Below are 10,978 nucleotides of genomic sequence, written 5' to 3'. Positions count from 1 at the left end.
TATCAGATATTCTAGAACCTTATTTTGCATGAAAACTCTCTGATATAAGAATTAGTCTGTAATATTAAGAAAAAAAAAAATCCTTATGGGCAAGCAGTTTTAATGATTAGCAGTCTTCAAGGATGGTCTTCAAACTCCTTAAGAGCATGAGTGGTTGGAATCAGGTAATTTGGAAACCCTACACTTGTCTACCTCTGATTCCAGTAGAGACTGATTTGGTAAAATTCCAGAAAGCAGAAACTGCTGAAGATGTTTTCTGAGATCTAGTTCAGAGACCAGATCAGACTTCCTCCAGCTCCGGTCATGGACTAGAAGCCACAGCAGCCACATGCTAAGCCAGGCAGAAAGCAAGCAGCGTCTGCAGTGTGGTCAGTCATTTTAATTTAGTAATTGCTATTAATAGTTAAATACAAAAATACAATCTAACCCTAGCAGGTTCTTTCTAGTTTTGGTACCTTCCACAAGTCAACACGTGACACGAACACAGAAAACAGCAGAGCTGGTTTCCTCCACTGCCTTTCCCGGCCTAGGGATCAGTGATCACCTAATACCTGTGCTCCCACACCGAGCTCTTCAGTCAACCATGAATTCACCTCCACGTTTCCAACCCTTTAGGTCTGCTCCAACAGACAGCCCCAAGACAACCCACGGCACAAGCGAAACCACAAAGCACACCAGGGTCACCTGTCCCAACTTGTTTTCCATGTCTTCCTTCCTCTACAGGATGAGGAGCCTTTCCCTCCTTTGTGAGCCTTTGCAAGCACACTCACCAGCAGTATCCCACCTTAGCCAGGCTCTCCAGTTCTCCTGGGGGAAAACATTCCCCTCCCCAAACTGGTCAAGCCCTCCCATCTCTACCAGCTGGGGGAAGGATGGGTAACTGCTCCACTGACCCCAGCTCCCCTAAAAGCACAACCAGACTGTGGTCCCAAGCGTCTCAGCTGTTAACATAAATACCTACTGATTTTATTATTGCTCCTTTATGCCTCATTGGATAATACAGCTTTGTTCTTCACATGATTCCCTTGAAAATCAGGAACTCAATGATAGAAAGTTTGCGGTAAATCCGCAAGTCTTCCCCGTGTCAGCAATGTCTCCTCTAGGTGTTCCGCATTGCTGCTTGGGATGAGCTTCAGCGCAAAATTTGTACTGACCAGTATTTGCTAAGAGTTGGTCTCCCTCCTGCTTGTACCACTTTTCTGCTCTTTCAGGAATTCCCCAGCCTCTGTTTAAAAATGCACTCTTAAAAACCAGTTGGGGAAAATTAGCCTTCCACTTAAAGCTGATTTGGGCATGTTGTGTCTATTGCTCAACTACGCATAAAGCGTTGATTCATCCTCACGTGGCTGCCTCCATTTCTTTAAGTAAACCAAAGTTTAGTGTTGCAGAGATTAAAAGCTGAGACCCAGGTCTCACTGAGGAGCAGTGGAGAAAAGGCACTAGGCCACAGATACTCCTACATAAACTACATTTATGAGCTAAAAGCCATCAAACAAATTCAGCATAAGACACGCGAGTCATTTGGTATCTAGAGGGGTGTAAAGGCAGGGCAAACTTTCAGCCAATATTGTGTGCAATGTCCATGGCTTTTCCACAAGCTAAGAAAAGTGAGAATTTAATTAATTTTGCAAAGTAGATATTTTTTTGTTCAGTTGTTTTAGAGGCCTGGAAGTAAGACTTTCCACACTGAGGACTTCTTAAAGCATAGGCTGAGAAAGCCACAAAGAAGAAAGATGACTTATTTTGCAAAGGAAAAATGCACTTAGTCATGGTTCTCTGAAAACAAGCTGTGAATATTCTGCACATTGAAGTACTGATCCTGTAGGCTCCGAGGACATCCCATGAGAGGTTGAGCATCAATAGCTCCTCCAGATTTAACTGTGGGTGGAGAGCAATTAATACAGTGCATTACTGAGCTGTTACCAGGACCAGCTATACCCAACCTTAATGAAAATTCCACTAAATGTATATTGAAATACTAACACTACCGAGTTTTTCCATGTGTCATCTTTGTGATGGCAGCTGTGAGATTACTTCTGCCCTCTGATGGCATGAACTCTTTTGTAGCTGGCAGATACAATACACAGTAAAGTCAAGTTTTTAAAAAACTTGTGTGGTTTTCCTTTGGAGATTGAGTAGCTATTCTGACACTTCCCCTTTTTTTCCAAAAAGGAAGAGACAATTTGGAGCAGATAATAAATATAATGGTAACTTTCTTTAGGGTTTGATAAGTGGATTCTGGAAATTTCCATTCAAGCCAGTAGGGTTTCTGTTTCTGGAACAGGCTGATAAAAGTTTTTAATTAGACATGTAGCTTTTATTTGTTTTATTAGAATGATGTGAATAATGCTTCAGTAGTCCAGTCACAGTTATCTGCTGAGCAGAGGGAGCAGCTAACATTTTGCAAACTCTTTAATGTCCCGGCGATGACAAAGGCAAGCATGCATATAGTCCTTAGTGTATTATATAAATGTTTTCCTCTGCATGGATCTCATCTTCCAGGGCACTATGGTTCCCTGTAGCTTCTGGCCTCCAAAATGCAACAAAGCTGCATAAAAGAGTAAAAACCATGCTGTTAAACAAAAAACTGACAATAGAAACACAGACAAGCAGATAGCTAAACCAACCAGCTCACTGGAAAAATATAAAATATGCTAAACCACTTAAACATAACTGACAATGAATCATTTTTCCACTTATGAGACAACCCACACTTGAAGTTTGCATGCTCCCCAATGCAATGACCTGACAGTTATACTCATTTTTGCTTACTAACTAATAAGTAGCAGGATTTATTAATTTCTTTTTGCAATGTTTCCTATTAACTTGAATTTTTTAAAAAAGTCAAAGTATGTGCTGAAGCATTCTGACAACACTTTCTTTCTGCAACCTAGTTTGTCCTATTAGCTAAAGCATAAACAGAATACTTACTTTGCAAAGTCACCCGTCTTCTTCGTATTGTATAAATATTCTAAGGACCATCAAGAATGAAAAGAAAGAAAAAAAGACGGAAAACATGATTTTGTTTAAACCAGTAGAAGCAAGTAAAGTAGCGGGTTCAAAAAGAAAATTCAAGTATATGAAACTAAATAAAGGAACTTTAAACAAATGTTTTCAGTATATAGGAAATCCCCATTATTTCCATGAGATCCAATTCATATGTCTTGGTCTGACCAAAAGGCTCTATGCAGAAAGTCTGGCACATAGAAAAAATATTGCATACAGTTATATGAAACCAGTGCCCCTCCCATTATCATTGGGAAGGACTGGGTCAACATGGCAACTGAGGAACGGGTAGGAGGAAATGAGTGGGGCAGGAGAGGCGGGCTTGTATCACACATCCCCTCACCAAACCCCGGCTCGACTGGTTGCTGAGGAGTCCGAGACATAAAATACTGAGACCACATTCGCGCCTTGCCGTTCTGTGCCCCCGAGGCTAAGGGGGAGAGCTGAGCAAGCAACCCCAGCGCAGGGCAGAGTGAGGCCATCCAGAGACATTCGCTCGCTTCCCTGGAGCAGAAGACACGTGGCATCTGGCACCGCTGTGATCAGACGTACGTGACCAATCCTTGAATAACCACCCATGAAAAGTACTTACGTCTAGCGAGGAACAGGGCCAAAATAAGGATGGCTAGAAGTACTGCACATAAACCAATCCCAATGTATAGCCCATTTTCTGAATACTGCTGACTGGGAAGCGATGCAGACACATTCTGTCAAAAACAACACAGATGAGCATTAGTGGCATTAAGAGCAAGAAGCCCACACGGTACCAAAAGGCAAATTTGTGTGTTTTGCAAGCCTGCAGTAAAAGTACACTTGAGAGCAAGAGCCTAATTTGAGATACAGGACTAGTTGCAAGCAGAATCACTGCAACAGTTGTATGAACCATGCTGTTAAACACGTTACTTTCTGAGATTGTCAAAGAACCTGAAGTTATTGCAAATCCCATTGGTTCAGGTTTAATACTATTTGGTGAATATTTTATTTTTTATGATTAAAGTATCTCCTGACGTCACACCCTCCTGCCTTTTTGTCAGCTTACTCAGAAGTTATTCAAGGCTTTATACCAATAAGTAAACACGCCTCCTCCTTGCAGTGGTCTTTATTTAGCCAAAATTTCTTCCTGAAGTCAGCCATTGGACATCTAACCTCTCATTAGGAACTCAGGCCTGGAAAGATGCTGAAGCGCAGTATGGTCCTTGACTTGCATTCTGCACACGCAGCAGTATGGAAGCTCACAGCACATACTGCCTGGCACTACGTCACAGCAGGCCTTCCGAAAGGCTACCCTGGCTGTCTTGTCTTCCTGATAAAATCGGGGTGATGTTGCTGCCTGTCACCCTGCAATATGTGCTGGAGGACTCAGCGGAACAGACACAGAGCTGCCTGTTTGAAGCGCATTGCACAGGGAGTGCAGAGCATCCCTGTGCTGTCAGGAGGTCCAGCTTCAACTCGTCCCCTTACCCCGCCATACCTGCGCGTTTGCAGTTACATCCGAGCAGTCTGAGGTGCTTGAGCAGGGACCAGAGGCCTGAAAGGCAACACAGATGTTGCTAACGCTCTTCCTGCATTAGTGGGAAGTACTTTATTCATGCAAAGCAGGTTTCCCCCCCTCCTTTAATAATGAGCACACAAGCATTCTTTCATAAGCACTAAACATGCAGACCACAAAAAAAAAATATTCTTTCGCAATCAAACTAAAGCAGTACAAGTGAACTGCAGGGATGACCCAATAACCTCTCAGGTCTATCCTCCTCGTCTAGGTGTGCTATAGCACAACAGAGATGCTTACGGTCTGAGGAGCTTCCGAAGCAGAAACCGACGGCCACGTTCTTGTGATGGGAAAGGATGATTCACTGGTGCTCCCTTGAGCTGAGCAAAGGCAAGACAAACACATCACTTGCACAGAGAACCATTCTGCCTTGACGGAGAGGACTTTGTACTGCTGACTTGGGAGCGCCAAACTTAAGTATCTCTCTATCAGGAGTCTCAGCTCTGCACATCATAAAGAGGTTGGTACCTTCAGCACAAAACTCTAAATATTGCAGCCTCTGCTGCCCTTTTCAGAGCTTTGAATTCCTTCCAGGAAACACTTAGCTCTTGCTGCTATATCAACACAGGGCCTAGAAGGAAGGAGTTACCCAAGGCAGGCATCAGGTTTTGGAGCGAAGCAGCAGCAGTGGATGCTTAACACAAACTTAGGTTATCTCAGGAAAACCGATTAAGGTTAGCTCAGGGCCTTAAAAGTGCAAGTGGTACAGAGTTGGAGAAATAAAATTATAACTTTTAAAGTCCCAGACAGCTATACAATAAACAGACTGACCAAAATGTGATATATTTGTGTAAGGACCTGCAGCGTATTTTGAGGTAATTTCCCAGAGCAAAGCTGTTTGCAATATTTAAACTTCCGACCTACAAACTTATGTCTTCCATATCATCAGTCTCAGTTTCTCCATGTGTTGTCAGATGATATACAGCCCTTCTGAAAACAAAATCTCCTGTTCACATTATGACAACCCCAGCTGGTTCCTTTGACTTTTTAAATTGTTACCCTTCTCCCAGAAGCTTTACTTGGAAGAGGACAGGATCATTTGCTTCACTGTTCTCTTCCATTGGAGATGCTGGAGCACTCCTACATCAGAGGCACATGACCACCTGCCTTTTGCAGTCTCCCTCTGTGTGAACACGCACATATTAACTTGTAATCTGAAAAGTTACTCCACCAGCAGCAAAGGAAGACGTCACAGGGTTAAGAAAACCCATGAGTTCTAAGATTGGAAGCTATGTTATTTGCAACTAGAACAGAAACAGTCTGAGAAAGTTTTCACTTCTTCTTCCAAAAAGGAAATGCAACTGTGGTAACATTTTAGAGTTGCTTAACTGGAAATATCTGAAATGGAGGGAGAAACACAAATGGCATCCCTGACTTTTCTTTCAAAATCTGGAGAACAAGCTATTGTTACACTATGAGCTCTCTCTTGTGCACTGGAAATTAAAGTTATCTTTTTCAGACTGAGAAAGATGCAGCTGAGTGGGTATACAATAGAAGTCTATAAACTTGTGAGTGGAATGGAGAAACCAAGTGAAGAATAGCTGTTGACTGTCCCTTCCACTACAATGAAGGGCCTCACATTACTACATATGCCCCATTTCTACCACCACCCTTAATCATCTGCTGCTGACTGCTACTGAGATAGTATCCTGAATCAGATGCACTTTTGAGCTAGCCCAGTAAAACAGTTCTATGTTATAGAGCAACAAATAAATTTATTAAGTACACCCAACTCCTAAAAATTTGTGTTCTACTATTCATGGGATGCAATTCCTGAAGACGAGGTGAGATTTTATACCACAAACAAAGCAACATACCAAAACAACAGCCACAAGAAAAAACAATACTTGCAGCACCAATAAAACATCTACTTAAGGATAACACCTGCAAGAAAACTTCCTCCCAAGTATACATGTTCCTTCTGCTGGGCTCTCTATATAATGTCAGGCAGAATTTAAATCCATGTTCTGATCTCTGGACCTATGGTAATGTTTAGTAAATTTTAGCCAAGACATTTCTATCATCTATCATTTTATTTCCTTCCTAAGATCCCCATTTGCAATATAGCCTATATATGCTACTGAGATTAATACTTGGATAAAAGTTACCTGAGGTCTGTTCAGAGGTGTAAGAGTGAGGACTTGCAGTAGAGATCCTAGCTGATGTTAAAAAAATAAAACAAAACCAACATACGTTATAATTAACCTTAGTGCGCATTTATGTAGTGTAAAAAAGAAAGCGTTTCTATAATAAAACTTTGCTAGTATCAGCCACACAAGTACATCTGTCAGCCACTTGTTCCATATATTATCATGCTTTTTACGAACAAGCGAAAAAAATAAAAATCAAAGGAAGAGTTGATTAAAAAAAATCATCTATACTAATTTTGTGTCCCTGGACTTTCCTCTGGAATCAAGCAGGGAAAATGAAGCACTGTTTTCTATGAAAAGGATCAAGTATCAAGTATAACACTTTCTATGAATAAAGTACCCTATGCTGCCCTTTCTCTCAAATTCTTCAAATAGCGCTTCTAAGAAAGTGCAGTAGTGCTGGGCACCATGAAACAAAGCACCATGTCCTTTTTTTAATTGCAGTGATTGCACTGGGATCACAACAATGCCAAAGACAGCTTAATTTAAACAGCGCTAATAACAGACCTGCAAAGTCCTAAAGATCAGTCCTATGGATGATTATAGAAATCATTTCCAGCACAAGCTTTGAAATCCAGACTCAGCAGCAGGTTTACCACAACAGTACTGACAGGAGAGAGCACCTCTGCACTCACCTTTCTCTATCACAACCCTGTGATTACTTGTCTGGTCATTGAACCACCCTGCGATCTCCACGCGGCAGCAGTATATCCCACTGTCTGCTTCCTCGGCGTTCACGATCGTGAGGGACACGTCACCCTTTGGGAGGTTCCCATTCAACATATACCTGCTGTTGTACCGCTCTGTCACCTTCCATCCATCTGTCCAGATAATGGTCCGATAACATTTGGAAACAGGGCAGCTGTCACGACCCCAGCACATCGATGTAATGTCTTGTATCCTATTAACAGTGTAAGAGCAGGGCACAGTGATATTCTGGCCAACCCTTCCTTTCACAAGCGATCCCGATACAGTGGGGCCTGTGGACAAAAAGACAAATGTTGGTGTTGAGCACAGTGCATGCAAGAACATCTTGCATGACTTGATACCTGCCATCTTGCAAACACCACCAGGCGTGGCTGGATCAGGTTCTCCACAAATAGATGTGAATCCCAGCAGGACTGATGAAGTGAGGGATAACGATCAGGCCAGTGATTTGTTCAGAATGTGTCTCTAGCCAGAGAAAGAAATAAAACACACTTTCTGCAGTCTCTGCATGTAGGCAGAGAGGTGAAGAGAGAACAGAATTTGGATCTGCACAACTTGGTGGCTTCTCTTTAGCCATATCAGGCCAGTTAGCTCTTTATATTTTTCCTTAGTTCAGATTTAATCCAAGCCACACACGGGGGAACAGTAAGACATTGACTTTCGTTATAACCATTGTGGGAAACTTCCTCCCTTTCAGTGAAAAGCCACTAAATCAATCACAGGTTTCATCAGAATAATCACTGCTGAATAAGTTTCCTTTTTTCTTGCCTAATGACAGATTTTGCCTACTCTTATCAGAAGAGATTTTTCAGAGCTTTTTGAGAAATTTTATACCCTCTTTTTTCACAACCTTATTTTCTTCCCTCATTCTTATGCAGTTTCTAACTTGTTAGGTTCCCATTAAAAGTCATTTTTCATGTTTCCAGAAGGCTGTGTCACACTATTCAAGTCAAAACAGCAAGACCCAGCAGCCAGTAGCCCATTCGTCACAGTGAGATAGTTTCTTTTGCTCTATTCAGACCACTCTAGTCAATATTCCCTTTAGGAGGGTTTTAATAAAAGCTGTATTAAGTGCCAGCCAAAATCATTTGTGCTCTGGTGGTCCAGTCCTAGCCATCCTGTAACCACCTTCTTCTAACAGGTTACATACACAGTGGGGCTCCTGAGGTGCACATTCTGTCTGCTTGTACTTCAAAGAAAACTGTTTGCAATATACTTACCGCTACGTATTTCCTATCAAATTCAGTAACATGGGACCACACGTGTAAATATTTCGATCTATCCGTATTAACATTTCAGGGATAGAATTCTCTGCAGCAAGTACAGGCAACAAATTATCTCTATTAAAAGTCTAGCCCACTCTATAATTAGGAAGGGAGCTCCCCGCGGCAGGTCCGCCAACTGTACGGCTTGATTGCAATTGTCCCTTGTGAAAAAGCTGATCTCCCCAGCTCAGCTCAGTCATTTTTCCCAACCTAACCTATTATAGTTAAAAATAAATCTTCATTCAGAAACTTTGCCACAATAGCATACTAGAAACTAATCTCTGAAAAGGATGTATTTTATTGAATATAAAAGAGCAAGCTCTAAATGAATCGCATCATAAAAGGCTTTATAAAGAACTAGAGGAAATAAAATCTGCAATATCCCTTTCTTTCTACTGAACATATTCTACCACCAAATTTTTAATGTCTATCTGCCTATACTAGTACCACTCTGCAACCTGTTGTTTACAGTGCTATTGCCTTTAACAATATTTTTCCTAGGAGCACTGCTTTCTCAGAATAAGAAAGGAGAAATTACTAATTTGTCCCAATAAAATTGCCCATTGGCTAAAAAACACCAGGAGCCACAGTTGACCTTTTCCATGTCTTCCTAAGCATTCATCTTCACAAAGCATGTTGAAGTGAAATACCCTTGTTTTACATCTTTTCTAAAATGATTTAAAGTGCTCATCTCAGATCTTCATTATCTAAAAAAAAGCAAAAGATCATTCACTAATAAGACTAGCAGACAGCCCAAGAATCAGCATATTTAAAACCATCATACCCTCAACATGATTTTGTTTTAAAAAGGAGATAAGGCCATCAGAAGACTATTGAGCCACTGTGACAAAGTTCTATTCTTAACACAAAGCTGCAGTTTCTGTACCATGTAGCCACTCTTCCTGTTGTAATGTAAAATATCTCTCTGCAACCCTCAGAAACATTGATGCACGTTAGCTCCATCCGCCTCCACCTATTCATTTAGGCCCACTCAGTTACCTGTAAAGAGGATCAGAAGAATCCAGTTCATGCAGAAGTAAGACGACATTGTGGCTGAAGATGAGGAACAACACTCCCGTTCACCCTTCGGGCACCTACATTCAAGAAAACTTATCTTCTCCGTAAACTTCTGGGTCTACTTCTTAGTAGACCATCTTTAGACACAGCTGAGAATGGCCTTTAGTCTAATCCGGATTGCTTTTCCTGTGGTTAGTCTGCTAGTCTCTAGCAGCGCAGCCAAGCGCTGCTGCTGGCAGTGTACGCAGCTGAGCTCTTTCTGACTGTGGTTTGACTAAAAGGCTAAAATACTTAGCAGTACTTCAGAAATCTACTTCTCATTTTTTCCAGATCTCCTCATTACAGTAGATGAAACTGTTGTCAGCGCCACCGAGCTGACATATCTGTAATCCCTTGCCCCATGCTGCTCCCCACACCTGTTTTTGCCACAGTAGACAGAATTTGGATAAGAGATTACAAAGGATATATAACAGACTGCGGTAAACGGAAAGGACTTGGCAAAATAACAGATTCCTAGGAAGTACTCAAGCATTTAATCATAAGTTTCTGGTTCAAATACTTGGAAGCAACTCAGAGCATCTTTAGGCAAATGCCATTTTCTTTGTAGGCTATAATTTGGTAGTGTTGGAAAGCTGTCCTACTGTTACACAATTATAGACTAATAGAGTTGCAGTGTTTTTTCATCTTGACTTTTAAAAATTTTGTGTGCATCTGGGCTTCTGCAATATAAAGTAAAACATACAGAATACAGAGGTCACTTTAAAAGTAGTGTGGAAACCATGCCATCCCAGGCTCAAGGCTCACTTTGACAAAATGCTGCTGAAATACAGCTTTGGAGAAATGGTGTTCCCTGGCCACCCTCCCTGTCCCTGGATTACCCAACTCTTCTTGAGGACATCTTGTCTTTTTATATTGTTTGGACTAGAATTGCAGCTGTGATCAAGTGTATTTGATCTAGGACCAACAAATGTTCTTTGCTGAAGCAACTAATCTACCTCACACTGTTTTACATAGACAAAATTAAGTTCTAAGGAGTTACTTTTTATCAATAACTGAAAGAGCAGAAATGCTTCCAAAAACATACCCCCAAACATCTATTAGGCTAGAATCAGAACCAACAGAGCTGTCTCACACTGACTACCTTACATGAGAGCAGAGTCACCAAACTCTCTAAGTTTCTTTAAGTGAAAAGGAGGAAAACCAAAGGATTAAAGTAGCCTAAAGACAGACAAACACTAGCAACATACTCATAGGAGAGAAATGAGAGAAAGAGGGATAAAGGG

The 10,978-nt window shown here is 41.4% G+C and overlaps 1 protein-coding gene across 5 annotated transcripts; it reads right to left on the bottom strand.

Moving 5' to 3' along the window:
• Positions 1-2,311: 2,311 nt before the first annotated feature.
• LOC126051026 (hepatitis A virus cellular receptor 1 homolog) lies at positions 2,312-10,544 on the bottom strand. Of its 5 annotated transcripts, none has more exons than XM_049829664.1 (8): positions 9,678-10,103; positions 7,341-7,878; positions 6,664-6,714; positions 4,796-4,875; positions 4,478-4,534; positions 3,599-3,713; positions 2,932-2,971; positions 2,312-2,548 (listed from the first exon to the last, which is right to left on the bottom strand). In XM_049829664.1, exons 2-8 carry the CDS (start codon positions 7,759-7,761, stop codon positions 2,455-2,457), a joined length of 858 nt encoding a protein of 285 aa, XP_049685621.1. In that variant the 5' UTR covers positions 7,762-7,878; positions 9,678-10,103; the 3' UTR covers positions 2,312-2,454. The 5 variants fall into 5 exon arrangements, with proteins under 5 accessions (XP_049685621.1, XP_049685622.1, XP_049685624.1 ...); XM_049829665.1 differs by having other exon boundaries at positions 7,341-7,685; positions 9,678-10,095; XM_049829667.1 differs by lacking the exon at positions 6,664-6,714 and having other exon boundaries at positions 7,341-7,685; positions 9,678-10,544.
• Between the last annotated feature and the right edge of the window lie 434 nt (positions 10,545-10,978).

This window comes from Accipiter gentilis, chromosome 26, assembly GCF_929443795.1.
Source record: "Accipiter gentilis chromosome 26, bAccGen1.1, whole genome shotgun sequence".
Classification (NCBI taxonomy): Eukaryota; Metazoa; Chordata; class Aves; order Accipitriformes; family Accipitridae; genus Astur; species Astur gentilis.
This window is presented reverse-complemented; position numbering and strand designations above follow the sequence as displayed.

What these genes read in the sequence shown, in the direction of transcription:
- LOC126051026 (XM_049829664.1), bottom strand. Translation starts at nt 7,761, where the DNA reads ATGGCAGGTATCAAGTCATGCAAGATGTTCTTGCATGCACTGTGCTCA. An exon ending in GGCCCTGTTCCTCGCTAGAC is followed by an intron (nt 2,972 to 3,598) that starts GTAAGTACTTTT and finishes GATGGTCCTTAG; the next exon opens with AATATTTATACAATACGAAG. An exon ending in AAGACGGGTGACTTTGCAAA is followed by an intron (nt 2,549 to 2,931) that starts GTAAGTATTCTG and finishes TCTTTTATGCAG; the next exon opens with CTTTGTTGCATTTTGGAGGC.